At 44.5% G+C, this 20,645-nt stretch overlaps 1 protein-coding gene across 1 annotated transcript; it reads left to right on the top strand.

Moving 5' to 3' along the window:
* The first annotated feature begins 8,013 nt into the window (after nucleotides 1-8,013).
* Nucleotides 8,014-20,043, top strand: LOC134637149 (ankyrin repeat domain-containing protein 34A). The gene is made up of 2 exons (XM_063487505.1): nucleotides 8,014-8,166; nucleotides 14,211-20,043. Exon 2 carries the CDS (start codon nucleotides 14,295-14,297, stop codon nucleotides 15,891-15,893), a length of 1,599 nt encoding a protein of 532 aa, XP_063343575.1. The 5' UTR covers nucleotides 8,014-8,166; nucleotides 14,211-14,294; the 3' UTR covers nucleotides 15,894-20,043.
* The last annotated feature ends 602 nt before the right edge of the window (nucleotides 20,044-20,645 follow it).

Below are 20,645 nucleotides of genomic sequence, written 5' to 3'. Positions count from 1 at the left end.
TGGAATTAATTCAATTCAATTCAATTTTATTTATATAGCGCCAAATCACAACAAATGTCGCCTCAAGGTGCTTTATATTGTACAATAGATCGCACAATAATAAATACAGAGAAAAACCCAACAATCATATGACCCCCTATGAGCAAGCACTTTGGTGACAGTGGGAAGGAAAAACTCCCTTTTAACAGGAAGAAACCTCCGGCAGAACCAGGCTCAGGGAGGGGCGGGGCCATCTGCTGCGACCGGTTGGGGTGAAAGAAGGAAAACAGGATAAAGACATGCTGTGGAAGAGAGACAGAGATTAATAACAGATATGATTCAATGCAGAGAGGTCTATTAACACATAGTGAGTGAGAAAGGTGACTGGAAAGGAAAAACTCAATGCATCATGGGAATCCCCGGCAGCCTACACCTATTGCAGCATAACTAAGGGAGGATTCAGGGTCACCTGGTCCAGCCCTAACTATATGCTTTAGCAAAAAGGAAAGTTTGAAGCCTAATCTTAAAGGAGAGATAGTGTCTGTCTCCCGAATCCAAACTGGAAGCTGGTTCCACAGAAGAGGGGCCTGAAAACTGAAGGCTCTGCCTCCCATTCTACTTTTAAATACTCTAGGAACAACAAGTAAGCCTGCAGTGTGAGAGCGAAGTGCTCTACATGTTTGATATGAAAGGAAGGTTGGAGATTGGCCTGCAATTAGCTAAGACAGCTGGGTCTAGAGATGCTTTTTAAGTAAAGGTTTAACTACAGCCACCTTGAAGGCCTGTGGTACATAGCTGATTATTAGAGATAGGTTGATCATATTTAAGATCGAAGAATTAATTAATGGCAGGACTTCTTTGAGCAGTGTTGTAGGAATGGGGTCTAAAAGACACGTTGATGGTTTGGAGGAAGTAATTATTGAAGTTAACTCAGAAAGATCAATTGGAGAAAAAGAGTCTAACTTAACATCAATGGTACTAAAAGTAGCTGTAGATAATATTACATCTGTGGGATGATTATTGGTAATTTTTTCTCTAATGATAAGAATTTTATTAGTGAAGAAGTTCATGAAGTCATTACTAGTTAACGTTAAAGGGATTGTTGGCTCAGTAGAGCTCTGACTGTTTGTCAGCCTGGCTACAGTGCTGAAGAGAAACCTGGGGTTGTTCTTATTTTCTTCAATCAGTGATGAATAGTAAGATGTTCTGGCTTTGTGGAGGGCTTTCTTATAAAGCAACAAACTATTTCTCCAGGCTAAATGATGATCCTCTAAATTTGTGACACGCCATTTCCTCTCCAGCTTACGAGTTATCTGCTTTAGGCTACGTGTTTGAGAATTATACCACGGAGTCAGGGACTTCTGATTTGAGGCCTTAGTTTTCACAGGAGCTACAGTATCCAGAGTCGTACGTAGTGAGGAGGTAAAATTATTAACAAGATGATCGACCTCTGTTGGAGTAGCGTTCAGATAGCTGCCCTGCTCTATGTTGGTACAGGGCATTGAAGATGATCACAGTGGGTGGATTATATTCTTAAACTTAGTTACAGCACTTTCAGAAAGACATCTACTGTGATAAAGTCTACTCTCCACTGCTGTGTAATCAATTATTGTAAATGTAAATGTTATCAGGAAATGATCAGACAGCAGAGGGTTTTCAGGAAACACTGTTAAATGTTCAGTTTCTATGCCATATGTTAAAACAAGATCTAGAGTGTGATTAAAGTGGTGGGTGGGTTCTTTTACATTTTGACAGAAGCCAATTGAGTCTAATAACAGATTAAATGCCATGTTGAGGCTGTCATTTTTAGCATCTACATGGATGTTAAAATCACCCACAATAATTATTTTATCTGAGCTGAGCACTAAATCAGATAAAAAGTCTGAGAAATCAGAGAGAAACTCTGTGTAAGGCCCAGGTGGACGATAGATAATAACAAGTAAGACTGGTTTCTGAGTTTTACAGCTGGGGTGGACGAGGCTAAGCATCAGGCTTTCAAATGAATTAAAAGTCTGTCTTGGTCTTTGGTTGATTAATAGGCTGGTGTGAAAAATTGCTGCCACACCGCCCCCTCGGCCTGTGCTTCGAGGTTTCTGGTAGTTAGAATGACTCGGGGGTGTTGATTCATTTAAACTAACATAATCATCCTGCTGCAACCAGGTTTCTGTAAGGCAGAGTAAATCGATTTGTTGGTCAATTATTAAGTCATGTACTAACAGAGACTTGGAGGAGAGAGACCTAATATTTAATAATCCACATTTCACTGTTTTACTCTTTGGTTCAGATGTGGATACTGTATTGTTCTTTCTTTGTGATTTTTTATGTTTAAGTTGTTTGTTGCTGGTTTTTGGTTTGTTTTTTGTCTGTTTGGGAGCTGACACAGTCTCAATGGAGATGGGTTTTTGGGGGGGTAACAGGAGGAGAGAAGCTGCAGAGAGGCGTGTAAGACTGCAACTCTGCTTCCTGGTCCCAACTCTGGATAGTCAGATTTTGGGGGGTTTAATAAATTGGTCCATATTTCTAGAAATGAGAGCTGCTCCATCCAAAGTGGGATGGATGCCGTCTCTCCTAACAAGACCAGGTTTCCTCCAGAAGGTTTGCCAATTATCTATGAAGCCCACATCGTTTCTGGGACACCACTCAGACAGCCAGCAATTTAAGGAGAACATGCAGCTAAACATGTCACTCCTGGTCTGATTGGGGAGGGGACCAGAGAAAACTACAGAGTCCGACATTGTTTTGGCAAAGTTACACACCGATTCAATATTGATTTTAGTGACCTCCGATTGGCGTAACCGGGTGTCATTACTGCCGACGTGAATTATGATCTTACTGAATTTACGTTTACCCTTAGCCAGCAGTTTTAAATTTCCTTCAATGTCGCCTGCTCTGGCCCCTGGAAGACAATTGACTATGGTTGCCGGTGTCTCTAGCTTCACATGTCTGAGAACAGAATCACCAATTACCAGAGTTTGACCCCGGCGGTGTGTGTGTCGCCGAGTGGGGAAAAACGGTTAGACACATGAACAGGTTGGTGGTGTACCTGGGGCTTCTGTTTAAGACTATGCTTCCTCCTCACCGTCACCCAACCGCCCTCTTTCCCCAGCTGCTTGGGGTCTGCCGGGGAACAGCTAGCGGGGCCTGCGCTATCGTCGGCTGCACCAGCTACAGGGGCATGGCTAGCTACGGGTGAATGAAGGGTGCGAAGCCGAGTCTCCAATTCAGTAATCCTGGCCTCCAGAGCTGCAAATATGCTACATTTGTTACAGGTATCATTACTGCTAAAGGAGGCCGAGGAGTAACTAAACATCTGACACAATGAGCAGGAAAGTGCAGGAGGGACAGGTGAAGTAGCCATGGTGCTAACGAGTCGGCTACGAGCTAAGCTAAGCTAGCGAAACCCTAAAGAGACAGTGAGTGAATACTTTGGCTATAAATTAGGTAGTGAGTACACAGAAAGGGTGATTCAGATGAAGCACGTTAAGATTATACTATGAAAAAGGGATGTATCAAAAGATTTAAATTAAATTGCTAAGCAGAAAAGCTACTCAGAAACACCACTGTGTTTGAGCAGGAACAGGAAGTGATACTCTACCACAAAGCAAGCGAACACCAAGTGACAATTAACAAAATTACGAACCTGGAGAAAGCCAAAAAAGTGGCCTCTAGGAATATTACAATTTGACTGCAGTTGCTCAAAGTTCATCAGTGTGTTGTTTTGAAACAAGTCGCCAATTACCCTTAATTAATTCATTTTTGTGCCACTTATCGAACATACTGCGAGACATTCCTGGAACGAAGTCTTTGTTTCTCAGTAAAGGAGTCAAGAATGAAGTGCAGTCTTCTCTACCCATCCTTTTACGCATTTCCCTCCAGACCCTTATTGTATTATGAATAATTGGATTATTCTTAATCTCCGTTTGTAATTTTTTTTTGTCACAGACAACTAAGCTCCAAAGGGAAGAAGGTGAAGCAGACCAAGAGGTGGGAATGAGAATTTAGATAAGCATGTAGCCACTCCCATAGAAAACAGCTATGACATGCCCAATTATAAAACATTAAATTTGGTAACCCTAAGCCTCCCCTATCTGTAGGCAGTTGTAAAATTCTAATCCCTAATCTAGGTTTCTTGCCACACCAGATAAATTTTGAAAAGACTTTTTCTATATCACAAGAAACTTTCTGGGTTATCCATAGAGGCAGCATTTGTAAGGGATATAATAAACGCAAACATTTTAATTAAGTTCACATGCCCCATAAGAGAAAGCAGCAATTTTTGCCATCTATCTAAATCTTCTTTAATTTTTATTAAAACTTGTGATAAGTTCATGTGGTGAGGCGTGGTCTACGGTGCCGTGCAGGGAGGGCGGACGCACCTGCACGGCATCCTTAATCACGCCCGCCGAGTTAAAAACACGGGGACTCAGGGGTTGGTGTGTGTTGTATTGTGATTTCAATAAAATGGCTCTAAATGATGATCTGTGGTCCCGCCGTGCTGCCTCCTGGGTTTCGGCACCAGTGTGGTGTGAATAAGGCACGGCGGGACCACAGATCATCATTTAGAGCCATTTTATTGAAATCACAATACAACACACACCAACCCCTGAGTCCCCGTGTTTTTAACTCGGCGGGCGTGATTAAGGATGCCGTGCAGGTGTGTCCGCCCTCCCTGCACGGCACCGCAGACCGCGCCTCACCACAGTTCAGTTTCTATAAGTCTTTAAGAACTAGTGGAATGTTTAGCCCAAGGTATGTGAAGCCACTGGGGACCATTGAAAGGGATTAGAAATATCTGGCAAACAGCTGAACTCATACATAATGGACATAATGGCTGGTATTGATTGTTCTGGTTTTGATAAGAACAACAAAATATCGTCAGCATACAATGCTACCTTATGATTTGTTCCACCCACTGTTGTACCATGAACATCTTGGTGCTGGCGAATGGCCTCAGCTAGAGGTTCAAGTGCTAATGCAAAGAGGAGAGGGGACAGGGGACAGCCTTGCCTCGTACCTCTGATGATTGTACAACATTAGTTATGACACAAGCTTTTGGAAGTTTGTAAATAGTTTTAATCCCTCCAATAAAACCCTCGCCTAAGCCAAATCTTTCTAATACATTAAATAAGTATGTCCACTCGATTCTGTCAAATGCCTTTTCGGCATCTAAGGATATAACATAGCCTTTATAATTTGTCTGATTCGAGTATTGTATAATATTTAATCGTCGTCTAATATTTGTAGATGAGAAACGATTATGGATAAAGCCTGTTTGATCAGGGTTTATAAGCAGTGGGAGAATGCCCTCAAGCCTCCTTACTAATAGCTTGGAGAGTAATTTAGCATCGACATTGATGAGGCTGATCGGCCTGTATGATGAGGTCTGAGTTTAATTTACACTGTCACATATTAGGGGTTTTCTCCTCACGCTAGAGTTTTCCTGATGGAGTGTTCATAGAGTTTAGAGGAACACGCTTCAATTTCACAGCACGTCCTGATGCTTCAAACAAACCAACAGAAGCACTGAAAGAGACCAAGAGTCATGGGTCTCTTCATTATCCCCAAGAGGCAATCAGCAGGAACCACAAAGACCAGGACAGACCAGAACACCACTGTAAACCAGGAGAGTTGGGGAATGGCTGCAGTCACAGCATTGTAAGATGGTGACAGATGTACCCTTAGGCCCCCTCCTCGATTCAGAGATGGTCTTTCCCTTTTCACGTAAATGGCCTCCTTGACTCCGCCCTCAAACCAGCGTTCCTCCCTGTCCAGGATGTGTACATCCTCATCCTTGAAAGAGTGTCCACTGGCCTGTAGGTGTAAATAGACTGCAGAGTCCTGGCCTGACGAGGTATCTCTTCTGTGTTGTAGCCAGAGGTTGTTTGGTTTCCCCGATGTATAAATCCTGGCAATCCTCCTGGCACTTAACAGCGTACACTATGTTACTCTGTTTGTGTCGGGGGACCCGATCCTTGGGGTGGACCAGTTTTTGGCGCAGCGTGTTTTGGGGTTTAAAAGCCACAGAGACCCGGTGTTTAGAAAAAATGCATCTCAACTGCTCCGATACTCCTGACACATATGGGATCACTACAGGTTTTCGCTTGGGCAGCGGTTGTCCTTCTCTCCTGGATCGGCTGGAGCTTTCTTTAGGAGCCTTTCCAGCTTTGACAAAAGTCCAGCTGGGATAACCACATTTACTCAGGGCCTTCTTGATGTTCTTCTGCCTCCCTGGCCGCTGTGTCAGTGGGGATGGTGTTCGCTCTGTGTTGTAGCGTCCTGATGACACCCAGTTTGTGCTCCAGTGGATGATGAGAGTCAAACCTTAGATACTGATCCGTATGTGTAGGTTTACGGTACACGTCAGCTTTTAGATGTCCCCCATTACTGATGGAAATCTCACAGTCTAAGAAGGCTAACCTGCCACTTTTCATATCCTCCCTGGTGAATTTGATGTGTCGGTCCACCGAGTTAATGTGATCCGTGAACTGTGGAACGTCCTGAGTCAGTAATCAATGGTCCTTCATCAATTGGCTTTGTTCAATAGTCATAACAATTTACATATTAATGATCAAGGAACTGAGCTCCCAGGCCATTGTTCATTCAGTGGTGTTGGTTTCAGTCATTGTGCAAATGTACTGTTTATATGGTTGGGGAAACCTGCAGTCAGCTGAGACTGAGGAAGTCACCTGGATGAGTGACGAAACATTTCTCCCACTGAAAACGTCCAGATGAACAGAATCAACCTTTTGGGATTTCCTTACCTGAATGATTGAGCATGCATCAAGACACGGCACAGATTAATTTTCTAACATGCCTTTATTTGATTATTCATTCCCCAAATGCCATATATTTACTCGAGGACTTAAACTGAGCAGCACCTGTCATCATAAACAGGTGAAGCTTGACTGATGCCATGAAGTCAGTGCAGATGGGAAAATTCTCACAGGGATCATGGATTTGGATACCTCTGTGGTAACCAAGCTTCTGTGATGGACCTGGAGGAAAGATTTGACACCCTGCAACAGAACTGGTCTGTGACAAACCTGCAACGTTCAGCTGCTCACACCGGAGCAGACACCTGTCCCACAGGCTGATGCGAGTCTGAACATTTACCCAAAATGCACTTTGTAAAGTTTCCTCCAGCAAATTATCAGAAACAGATCAAAAATCAGGTACTCGTCTCTGCTCCTCTGTGTCACTGAGATTTTATGCTAACACACTTCAGGATCGTGGAGGGGTGGAGCCTATTCCAGCTGTCATAGGCTGAAAGGTGGAGTACAACTGGACAGGTGGCCAATCTGACACAGCGAGATAAACCAACATTCGTGGCAATGGCAGGTTTATTATCACCAGTTAACCTGATGAGGATGTGTTTTGACTGAAGGAGGAACCTGGAGAACCCTCAAAGGGACAGGAGAACACCCCTGTTTCAGCATCCCTGTGAGGATGATGATGATGATGAAGGTGTCTGACTTTGGTGAGGTGAGGAGGTTCCAGCATGTTCAGCAAAAACACATCAGCTGATTCGTTAAAATGCTAGCATTAAACACACGCAGTCTGTGTGTGTGTGTGTGTGTGTGTCACCGTGGGAACACTTCTGCAGGAATTCAGGACATCAGTTACCATAGAAACTGTTTCCATAATAGCACCACTCTGTGTGTGTGTGTGCGCACGCTGCAGTATTTTATTTTTATCTTCAGGTAATAAAAAAATAAAAAATGATGATAATAATAATGAAGATGATGATGACGATGAAGAGTCTCTGACCTGCTTTCTTACAGTTACAAACATCCCATAATAATCGCTGGTCTGCGCTGAAATCTTTTTTTAACAGCAAAACTCTCCCTCGTGCGAACAGGAAGTGTACGGTTGCCATGGAAACGCCGTGGCCATCTAACAGGTGATTTCTATTAAGATGAAGCAGCGGAACTAAAAGCAGAGCTTCAGTCTGATCAGGTTATTGATCAGGGAGAAATGTTTAAAATGTCCGATTGTGCCGTTAACCGGGGGTGGGGGATGGGGGTAGGGGGGGTGAATCCGTTGTGAGCCGCTGAGACTGAGGAGGAAGAGGAGGAGGAAGACGCACAGGAGGAGGAGCGCTCCGTCAGTCCGTCGGTAAACAGCAGCGGTCGGTGACGGACTCAGACGGTCGGTGAGCCGATGAAGAGGAGGCTTCTTCTTGCCGGGGTAAGAACACCAAACACACCTTCATCAGCTCCATCACTGCAGCTCTGCTCCATCTTCATCATCGTCATCGCCACCAGCATCGCCGCTCCCGGGCCCGGTACCGCGCGCGTGCGTGTGTGGGTCTGTTTGATCGCTGCGATGCCTCCAGATGTTTGAGGATGATGATGATGAAGCTATAGAAACATCGTTTATCTTCATCTTGATAGACGCGCACGCGTGTTGCGATGGGACACGCGCGTGCACGTGTCTCACGCGTGTGTAAATATAGAACCGCGTGCGTCAGAGCAGCGCAGTGACGTAGAAACCGAGAGATCCGCATTCCTCCACAGCTCACCTTCATCATCATCATCATCGTCATGAGCCGGAGGTTCCACCTGTGTGCCAGGTGACCGAGGGGACACGTGACGCAATCAGTAATCTATCAATGATCAAGGATCGATCTCCTGTAGTACTACACGGTATGCTGCAGTAGAAATACTACCTCACACACAGAGACACACAAACACACATGCACACACGCACACACACATACTTGTTTTCATATGTTAGTGAGGACATAATTGACGTAATGCTTTCCCTAGCTGCTTACCCTCAGCCTAAACTGTAACCTTGACACGAAAACCCCGTTTTGAACCTCAGAAATGTCTTCAAACTTTGTCTCCATAAGTGACTGATGGTCCCCACAAGTGTAGTAGCATGCCAATTTTTGGTCCCCATAACGATATGTAAACATTGTAAAAATGCACACACACAGACACACACAAATAACAGCCTGTTTTTGTGTTTTATTTCCTTCAGACTCAGCTTGTCATCTCAATATTTTTGCATTATTGCTTCATGAAACAGTTACAGTAACTGCTGCACACACGTTGGTCTATCCGACCTTCATCAGGTCACAGGCAGGCATATATGTACATATATACTGTCACTTGGTGTTCGTTCTCTCTGCGGTAGAGTATCACTTCCTGTTCCTGTTCCAACACAGTGGTGTTTTTCTGTAGTTTATCTGTGTAGCAATTTAATACAAAACTTATAGTAACTTCTTATTTCATAGTGTAATCTTCATGTGCGTCCTCTGAAACACACTCTTGGTGTATTTACTCATTAATTTATATTCAGCGTTGGAAAGGTTACTTTTAAAATGTATTCCACTACAGATTACAGAATGTATTTTGTAACTTATTCCGTTACGTTACTCAATGAGAGTAACGTATTCTGAATACTTTGGATTACTTAATATATTATCATGCTTTTACAACTACATGAATGTCCTATTGCTGTGTGATTTATTACTATTACTGAAGGTTACTCTCCATACCAATACCAACCAGATGTTTAAATCTTAATATAAATGAGTAACAGTAGGTGGACATTAGGTAAGGCTGCACTTTTTGCAGCAATCTCGAATAGAAAACTATTCCGCGCGTATATAAAACAGGTCCGCGGCTCCGAACCGTAGTAAAGGGACCTCTGGCTAATACGTCGGGTTCGTGTCGGGCTCGTAGCTGAAAACTAGCTTTACTTTGTTGTCTGGGTCAACTTTGCTAGCGAGAGACAGAGAGAGGCGTTGAAAGGCTGCTCCAACCGAACTTATTGTTTCGGAGGAAAACACGAACATAGTGTACAGTCGAGTCTTAATAGCTTCTTACAAGTGGACTACACTGCCCATGAGGCTACATTCTTTAGGGCGATGCCTGTAACACTCTGCCTATTGCCTTCATATTAAATCATTTTTTGAACAATAATTTTTAAAAATATTTCTTCACGTCATTATGCGGCCGCAAGTAGAGGTGACATGGGCCGTGAGATTGAGACACAGGCATTAGAGCCTCTTAATGTGTGTTTTGTTTGAGTTTCCACCGGCGTGGAATTACAAAAAATAGGGAGAGCATAGCCTAACATATGAAACAGGAAGATACCGCCGTGTAATCCATTTATTTCAACTGTATTCTGAGTACCACCTTTTTAAACGGTAACTGTAACGGAATACAGTTACTCATATTTGTATTTTAAATACATAATGGTGGTACATGTACTCCATTACTCCCCAACACTGTTTACATTCACTGTTTCTTTAGGGTTTCGCTAGCTTAGCTTAGCTCGTAGCCAACTCACTAGCAACATGGCCTCTTCACCTGTCCCTCCTGCACTTACCTGCTCATTGCGTCAGATGTTTAGTTACTCCTTGGGCTCCTTTAGCAGTAATGATACTTGTAATAAATGTAGCCTATTTGCAGCTCTGGAGGCCAGGATTACTGAATTGGAGACTCAGCTTTGAACCCTTGAAAAATCTGTAGCTAGCAAGGTCCCTGTAGCCGGTGCAGCCGAAGATAACGTAGGCCCCATTAGCTGTCCCCTGGGAGACTGCCCCGGGCAGCCGGGGAAACAGGACGGCTGAGTGACGGTGAGGAGGAAGCATAGTCTTAAACAGAAGCCCCAGGTACACCACCAACCTGTTCATGTGTCTAACTGTTTTTCCCCACTCGGCGACACACCCGCCGGGGATCAAACTCTGGTAATTGGCGATTCTGTTCTGAGACATGTGAAGCTAGAGACACCAGCAACCATAGTCAATTGTCTTCCAGGGGCCAGAGCAGGCGACATTGAAGGAAATTTAAAACTGCTGGCTAAGGGTAAACGTAGTAGTTAAACTGTTACTTAAAAAAGCATCTCTAGACCCAGCGGTCTTAGATAATTATAGGCCAATCTCCAACCTTCCTTTCATATCAAACATCCTTGAAAGAGTAGTTGTCAAACAGCTAACAGATCATCTGCAGAGGAATGGCTTATTTGAAGAGTTTCAGTCAGGTTTCAGAGCTCATCACAGCACAGAAACAGCTTTAGTGAAGGTTACAAATGATCTTCTTATGGCCTCTGACAGTGGACTCATCTCTGTGCTTGTCCTGCTAGACCTCAGTGCAGCGTTCGATACTGTCGACCATAATATCCTATTAGAGCGATTAGAGCACGCTGTAGGTATTACAGGTACTGCACTGCAGTGGTTTGTATCATATCTATCTAATAGACTCCAGTTTGTTCATGTAAATGAAGAGTCCTCTTCACCCACTAAGGTCTATTATGGTGTTCCTCAGGGTTCAGTGCTAGGACCAATTCTGTTTACATTATACATGCTTCCCTTAGGCAGTATCATTAGAAGACATAGCATACATTTACACTGCTATGCAGATGACACGCAGCTCTATCTATCCATGAAGCCAGGTAACACACACCAATTAGTTAAACTGCAGGAATGTCTTAAAGACATAAAGACCTGGATGGCCGCTAACTTTCTGCTTCTTAATTCAGATCAAACTGAGGTTATTGTACTCGGCCCTGAAAATCTTAGAAATATGGTATCTAACCAGATTCTTACTCTGGATGGCATTACCTTGGCCTCCAGTAACACTGTGAGGAACCTTGGAGTCATTTTTGACCAGGACATGTCCTTCAATGCTTTGATAAAATAGCACAGGATGAAACCTGTTTTTTTTTTTTTAATTAGTTTGAGCCATCACAGCAAACACCAACAAAGAGTGTTAGAAGTGTTCCTCTAGTGTTCAACATATGTTGAACTTACAGGCTTCAGGTGGCTCTTAGCCTTAGCCTAGTGGTCCTGATCCATAAACATGCATTCAGTTTGCGGTCAATTTTTCAGACTTGGAAATACACACACACACACTTCTGGCTGTGAGAGCAGATAGACTCAGCTGAACTCTGGACCTGTTTGTTCAGACTGAAGCACATCATTAAACCTCCACACCTGGCAACAGGTGTCAGCTGACTCTCAATGAGCTAACAGAGATCTCCCGCCATCATCGAGCAGCTGCATTACTTCTTTCTTAAACGCCAGTTCAGCTCACCGAGCCAAGTAGGTGACTGAGTGCCTCGGCCTGGTCATGAGCCCGGCTCAGGTGCTTTAAGACCAACTGTCCACAATCCCCCCTCAAAGGAGCTCAAAGCCCTGAATCAACACAGGTAACATGTTTAAGAAATGAACAAATGCAATCAGAAACACAGAACGTTATACACTCTCAGTCATGCAGTAGCTAAGGCAGGATGTTAACTGCATATAAGAAAATCTGTGTACCGCATATAAGACAGTATGTGTACTGTGTATAATTCAATTCAATTTTATTTATACAGCATCAAATCGCAACAAAAACCCAACAGTCATTTGACCCCATATGAGCAAGCACTTTGGCGACAGTGGGAAGGAAAAACTCCCTTTTAACAGGAAGAAACCTCCAACAGAACCAGGATCAGGGAGGGGCGGGGCCATCTGCTGTGATTGGTTGGGGTGAGAGAAGGAAGACAGGATAAAGACATGCTGTGGAAGAGAGACAGAGATTAATAACAGGTATGATTCAATGCAGAGAGGTCTATTAACACATAGTGAGTGAAGAAGAAACACCCAGTGCATCATGGGAATCCCCCAGCAGCCTACGTCTATTGCAGCATAACTAAGGGAGGATTCAGGGTCACCTGGTCCAGCCCTAACTATATGCTTTAGCAAAAAGGAAAGTTTGAAGCCTAATCTTAAAAGTAGAGATAGTGTCTGTCTCCTGAATCCAAACTGGAAGCTGGTTCCACAGAAGAGGGGCCTGAAAACTGAAGGCTCTGCCTCCCATTCTACTTTTAAATACTCTAGGAACAACAAGTAAGCCTGCAGTGTGAGAGCGAAGTGCTCTAATAGGGTGATATGGTACTACAAGGTCATTAAGATAAGATGGGGCCTGATTATTTAAGACCTTGTATGTGAGGAGCAGGATTTTGAATTCTGGATTTAACAGGAAGCCAATGAAGGGAAGCCAATACAGGAGAAATCTGCTCTCTCTTTCTAGCCCCTGTCAGGACTCTTGCTGCAGCATTTTGGATTAACTGAAGACTTTTCAGCGAGTTTTTAGGACTTCCTGATAATAATGAATTACAGTAGTCCAGCCTGGAAGTAATAAATGCATGAACTAGTTTTTCAGCGTCACTCTGAGACAGGATATTTCTAATTTTAGAGATGTTGCACAAATGGAAGAAATCAGTCTTACATATTTGTTTAATATGTGCGTTGAAGGACATGTCCTGGTCAAAAATGACTCCAAGGTTCCTCACAGTGTTACTGGAGGCCAAGGTAATGCCATCCAGAGTAAGAATTTGGTTAGATACCATATTTCTAAGATTTTCAGGGCCGAGTACAATAACCTCAGTTTGATCTGAATTAAGAAGCAGAAAGTTAGCGGCCATCCAGGTCTTTATGTCTTTAAGACATTCCTGCAGTTTAACTCATTGGTGTGTGTTACCTGGCTTCATGGATAGATAGAGCTGCGTGTCATCTGCATAGCAGTGTAAATGTATGCTATGTCTTCTAATGATGCTGCCTAAGGGAAGCATGTATAATGTAAACAGAATTGGTCCTAGCACTGAACCCTGTGGAACTCCATAATTAACCTCAGTGTGTGAAGAGGACTCTCCATTTACATGTACAAATTGGAGTCTATTAGATAGATATGATACAAACCACTGCAGTGCAGTACCTGTAATACCTACAGCATGTTCTAATCGCTCTAATAGGATATTATGGTCGACAGTATCGAACGCTGCACTGAGGTCTAGCAGGACAAGCACAGAGATGAGTCCACTGTCAGAGGCCATAAGAAGATCATTTGTAACCTTCACTAAAGCTGTTTCTGTGCTGTGATGAGCTCTGAAACCTGAACTACTGCCAGCTTGAAGGCAGAGATAGGTTGAACATATTTAAGATTGAAGTATTGATTAATGGTAGGAATTTTTTGAGCAGTCTTGTAGGAAAGAAGGTCTATAGGACACATTGATGATTTGGAGAATACAATAAGATAGCCTTTTATTGTCACTGTACATGTACAACAGAATTGATGAGGACAGGATGAGGAAGTAATTACTGATGTCAACTCAGAAAGAGTCTCAATAAATATCAGTGGTTAAAAACTCCATAGAATTTAAATAGTATCTTTAGTTCCATCATGTTAGCATGTTTTTTATTCAGGTGGACTCACCTCAATATACTTTTTCTGCAGGTCATGTAACTTAACAAGGAGGATGGAGATTCAGCATTAAGCCAGCATCCTGTGGGCAGGAGGTCTGAGGAGAGGCGAGGGATCATGGGCGATGGAGGACCCCTGCAGACTGAGGGGAATGCCCTCCTCAAAGCTGTCTTCCAGGGGAAGTTGAGGCTGACCCGCCTGCTGCTGGAGGGTGGTGCCTACATCAATGAGGGCAATGAGCGTGGGGAGACGCCCATCTCCGCTGCCTGCTTAGCAAGCTACGATGACCCACAGACCCGGCAGAGGATGGTGAGGTATCTGCTGGAGAAAGGAGCTGACCCCAACATCCCCGATAAGAGTGGCCGGACAGCGCTGATGCATGCCTGTGCAGAGCAGGCAGGAAAGGAGGTGGTGTCACTGCTGCTGGAGAATGGAGCCGATCCCAGCCTCAAAGACTACTCTGGTTCCTCTGCTCTTGTCCACGCCATCAACAAAGGGGACCGTGACACCCTGCAGGTTCTGCTGGACTCCTGCAAGGCCAAGGGCAAGGAGGTGATCATCATCACCACCGACACATCTCCATCAGGCACCAAGAAGACCAAACAGTACCTCAACTCCCCACCATCCCCAGGCATTGTGGACAAACTGTCTCCTGCCTGTATGTCACCCTCTGAGGTTGAGATTGGCACCTCCTCCCCTGCAGGAGACAAAGATGAGGAAGGGATCTTCAGCTTCAAACTCACCTCAGCATTACCTTTACCTTCAGCTCGACCTCCAGGTGAGAAGAGGCCACCTCCCCGTAAACTGCTTAAGCGTCTGAACTCAGAACCGTGGGGCCTGGTGGCACCTTCGGTTCTCAGTGGGGTTCCCCAGGACCGGGTGGATGGAGGTCTGGAGGAGGAGGAGGGCAACAGCAACCTGAACAAGACGATCACAGAGATGAATGGACTGACTGTCACAGAGCCGGTGAGGCCACTATTGTCACGGCGTCACAGCATTGAGACGCACGACCCCACGTCCCCTAAACTCATTGACCGATCCTGCTCTGAGGACTGCGCAGGGCTGTCTGGTCCATCGTGGGCTGACAAAGTGCAGCAGCACCAGATCCTCTACCGCAGGAACACAGCTCCAGAATCCCAGGAGAATGCTGCTGGAGCTGGGACAGTTGTGGCCCGAGCCCTAGCTCACCCCAAGCTCACACGGATGGAGCACTATGAGTCAGATACCCACCTTTGTCCAGAGTCCATTCCTGGATCACCGGACTCTGGGAGGGTTTCGGTAGAGCGGAGGAGGTACAACGCTTCCCCCTTGTCCCTGGTCACCAGTTCTTCCAGGGAGTCTCTGGAAAACATCCCCAACTCAGTTTCCCCCATCACTATGCGACGGCGTGGCCCAGGGCTCCTGGAGCGCCGGGGCTCTGGGACCCTGCTGCTGGACCACATCTCCCACACCAGGCCCGGCTTCCTGCCTCCGCTTAACATCAACCCGCAGAGACCCATCCCTGACATCCGGGCCAATGGGAAACCCACCTCCCCCATCAACTCTGGACACAAGATCCTGGTTCCGGTAGCCCCAGCCTCACCCAAACGGGGCCCAGACTTCAAGATGAAGAAGAAGCTGATGAGGAGACACTCGATGCAGACAGAGCAGATGAAGCAGCTTTCGACCTTCCAGGAGATTCTAGCGGAGAAAGTCATTGAGTCCAACGGGGATTGATGAATGAGGACAAGGGAGCAAAGCAAAGGGTAGCTGCAGAGACTCATCAGGGGTTGATTTACTGTGAAGCATCTCCATTAGATCATCACAGATGAACTCAAATTAATACCATGGCGTGGTCTTTAAGGAGAGCTGCACCAACAAGGACTCAATTCACCCGAGTTTAGGTTTAATACAGGTTTTGTCTATTCCTGGTGTGAAACTGTGAGGTCAGTATGAGTTTAATCTAACCAACATTAAAGATCATTGCAACATGCAGTTAGATTCCAAAGAGGGCCACGAAGTGTGGCTGAAAGCTACATAAATGTACGTTACAAAGCAGTCTTATGCATCTATCACCTTAGCGATTACCTTTCATATATAACATCACATGTTCAGGAATCAGATTATTCTGAGAATATGATGACGTGTGCATGTCTGTGCAGGTTCTTGATCATGCAGGTGATAGCAGTGTTCATAGACGTGTACGTCCACACGCAGAGACGTGTTCATAGACATGTACGTCCACAGGCAGAGACGTGGTCATAGACGTGTCCGTCCACACACAGAGACGTGTACGTCCACACGCAGAGACGTGGTCATAGACATGTACGTCCACACGCAGAGACGTGGTCATAGAAGTGTACGTCCACACGCAGAGACGTGTACGTCCACATGCAGAGACGTGGTCATAGACGTGTCCGTCCACACACAGAGACGTGTACGTCCACACGCAGAGACGTGGTCATAGACATGTACGTCCACACGCAGAGACGTGGTCATAGACGTGTACGTCCACACGCAGAGACGTGTACGTCCACATGCAGAGACGTGGTCATAGACATGTACGTCCACACGCAGAGACGTGTACGTCCACACGCAGAGACGTGGTCATAGACGTCTATGTCCACATGTAGAAACGTCTACGTCCACACGCAGAGACGTGTACGTCCACACGTTGAGACGTGTTCATAGACGTATACGTCCACACGCAGAGACGTGTACGTCCATACGTAGAGACATGTACATAGACATGTACGTCCACACGCAGAGACGTGTATGTCCACACGTTGAGACGTGTTCATAGACGTGTACGTCCACACACAGAGACGTCTACGTCCACACGCAGAGACGTGTACGTCCACACGTTGAGACATGTTCATAGACGTGTACGTCCACACGCAGAGACGTGTTCATAGACATGTACGTCCACACGCAGAGACGTGTACGTCCACACGTTGAGACGTGTTCATAGACGTGTACGTCCACACGCAGAGACGTGTACGTCCACACGTAGAAACGTGTTCATAGACGTGTACGTCCACACGCAGAGACGTGTACGTCCACACATTGAGACGTGTTCATAGACGTGTACGTCCACACGCAGAGACGTGTACGTCCACACGTAGAAACGTGTTCATAGACATGTACGTCCACACGCAGAGACGTGTACGTCCACACATTGAGACGTGTTCATAGACGTGTACGTCCACACGCAGAGACGTGTACGTCCACACGTTGAGACGTGTTCATAGACGTGTACGTCCACACGCAGAGACGTGTTCATAGACATGTACGTCCACACGCAGAGACGTGTACGTCCACACGTTGAGACGTGTTCATAGACGTGTACGTCCACACGCAGAGACGTGTACGTCCACACGTAGAAACGTGTTCATAGACATGTACGTCCACACGCAGAGACGTGTACGTCCACACATTGAGACGTGTTCATAGACGTGTACGTCCACACGCAGAGACGTGTACGTCCACACGTAGAAACGTGTTCATAGACATGTACGTCCACACGCAGAGACGTGTACGTCCACACATTGAGACGTGTTCATAGACGTGTACGTCCACACGCAGAGACGTGTACGTCCACACGTAGAAACGTGTTCATAGACATGTACGTCCACATGCATATGCTGCCATCTTGCTCAGGGACTCTGACTTTAGGCTCTGAAAAGTAAAAAGTAGAAAGTATCAAATTGTACTGCTTTCAAAATTCGAATAAAATAAATCTTAAATCCAAGAAGCTAAAAAACGATCAACATGTGAGACCTTATTTTCTTACGAAGGTGTTTACAAACCTGTATTAAATTTAGTAATAGTGCTTTATGTGGCTGTTCAGTGACATTGAGTGACGCTTGTCAGCAGTGTCTTCACAGGTAGTCCTAATTTGTTTTAACATATTAGTACGAAAGCTGCATTTTAAATCAAACTACGTATTCTTGATCACAAATACTGTTCTGGCATCTTTAAGAAACCAAAGTGCTTGAAAATCAGTTCAAATTCAGTGAGTTATGAGGATCTACTTGCCATGTTTGTGCAGAGGCCCGGCTCCCCCTGATCAGCATGGCCACTGTGCTGACATACAAGGGGCAGTTCTTCAAACATCTAAAATTTAAATTAAACTCAGAAGGAAGATTATTTACACCATCTGCATGCCTTCAGTTCCTAATAAACCATATGACATATGTACCTGACACAGCCATCACCTGCTTTTCATACAGTGCATGTGCATTACAACTTGTAGGTTACAGTGGGTCCCCAAACGCATAAAACGTTAATGTTGAGTATTTTTGAACTAGAAAACATTGATATTTATTCTTTATGAGTCAAACATCATGCAGAAGTACTTTAAATTTTCCATGCAAAGTAAAGCTGGCATCACCGCAGTCAGCCACGCATTTGACTGAAGAACTGGAGCAGTCGGTGGGTTGGTTCTGGCCTAGTGGGCCATAATTTGATATACAGTGTTTAATGTCTTCCAGTGACAGTCACGGTTACTTCTTTCTAGTGTGGCAAACAGAAGAACACCTTCCTGTTGCATCGTTTCACCACAGACAAACTGCAGTACCTCTGCATGACCAGCAGGAGATCCACCATCCTGGTGTAAAATTCTTACATCTAAGGAAAGCTCGATGAAGAACTCCAACCCAAGATCAGTTTAATGAATAAAAGAAAGGATAACTGAAATAACCCACTACTAGAGCTCTTTAATGCATTTCCTCATAAACGGTGGTAATTCGTTTCACTCCCTCAAAGATTTTCAGCAGGTTGAAGTTGAAACTTGTGGGTGAAGCTCTCCTCACCTTCATTTAATTGTCTGAATGTTTAGCCACAGAAAGCTCCTCAGATTCCTCCGAATTCCTCGTCCTCTCCTCCATTCAGACCTGAACTGACCTAAAGAGAAATAATCAGACTCCTTTGATGTTTACAGATGCACAATTTGCACTGAGGTCATTTCCATTTTCCTCCTCCTACCAGATGAAGACACAAACGTCCTGCTGCAAACTAACTTGTTTTCATTCATAAAACTGACATATTTATTTAAACGCTCCTGTTTGATTGATAACGTGTAAAACTACCTACTGCGCTGTATGTACTGTAATGATCTATAGTCAATATAATAGTTGGTATATCCGTGGAAACCCATCTTTATTTTACTCGTTTCCTGTGTCTGTACTTTCAGAGATGATATTTTGATTGAACTTGTGTTGAGAAACATTGGTTTATTGTTTATGATACTCCAAAGAAACCAGTTCACACTGTAAGTACTGAAAAACAAATCTGTACTGTTATACACCTGTTTCAGCACAAGGGGACGCTGTTAAAGGAGCAGCTCGGGCAGAAAAAGTCAGTTCACTCATTTTATTCTGAGATGTTAGCAGGTTTTAAATCAGAAGCACCTTTATTAATAAACAGGTGGAAAAATCGTCGTCACAGCTGAACCTACGACCCCCTCAGTTCACTTTTATTTATATACAATCCTGTGAAAAACCCAAGCCCACTGTTACTAGTTCTATAGGCATCAACATGGTGTTACCCGAGGGAGGCACCCATTTCAGTAGGAATGAGCTGTAGGCATGCAGTCAGTCCACAAGGTTTAATCCTAATACAAAAACAATTGTTCTAAACAGGTAACAGGAGCACCCAAGACAACTGTAGGTGGGAGACAGGACAAGTGCTGAGGGGAATATATTAAAAACTAACACATTAAACGGCAATCCTCACTTGACTGGGCAAAGATGTGTCATAGAAACTCTTCAATGCCGTTACCGCGGTAAGATAAGATAACCTTTATTAGTCCCACGCGTGGGAAATTTGTTTTGTTACAGCAGTGGACAGTGCAAAGTTGCATAGAAAAATTAGAAAAAAATAAACACTGGAATAAGAAATCAATAAGATACTGTACACAACTGTACAGAATAGAATAAAATACTATATACACAATTGAATAAAATAGCATTTGTATTCTATTTTATTCTATGTACATGCAAAAGCGGCGAGAAAAAGGATCAGTTTCCACGCGGCGCCTTCGCTGTCTGCGGTGCTAAGAAAGGATGAAACCGCTCTAAAACACAATCAGTACATTAATGGGTGCTGACACGATGAGATAGTAAAGCGCTATACAAATGCAGGCCATTTACCATAATTAACAAATAGACCAAATAAACAGCCACAACCATCAGAACAGTTCTCAGCTCTTCGCTGTCAAATTAAATCAGCCTCAAAACAAATGGCAGCAGACACACACATCTAAGGACGTCGGCCCAGCGGCCAATGGCTATCTGTAAATTAAAACAGGACATTACTTACACTGAGCAGGTTACCTCACAAGGAATATCCCTCCCACTTTGCCTCATGTCTGTTTTTCAGTTAACTGTCCCCGGCAAGTTTCCCCGCAGTTTTTTGCTACTGGGGTACAAATAACTTTAAACCTCTGCCAAAACTCAAGCAGAACGTTATCTGGGACCTACCTCACTA

This window comes from Pelmatolapia mariae, linkage group LG10_11 (assembly GCF_036321145.2).
Source record: "Pelmatolapia mariae isolate MD_Pm_ZW linkage group LG10_11, Pm_UMD_F_2, whole genome shotgun sequence".
Lineage (NCBI taxonomy): Eukaryota > Metazoa > Chordata > Actinopteri > Cichliformes > Cichlidae > Pelmatolapia > Pelmatolapia mariae.
The sequence above is the reverse complement of the archived record's forward strand: the minus strand, read 5'-3'. Positions and strand labels throughout refer to the sequence as shown.

Bases quoted from the DNA above. Each gene is read 5' to 3' on its own strand.
- LOC134637149 (XM_063487505.1), top strand. From the start codon at position 14,295: ATGGGCGATGGAGGACCCCTGCAGACTGAGGGGAATGCCCTCCTCAAA.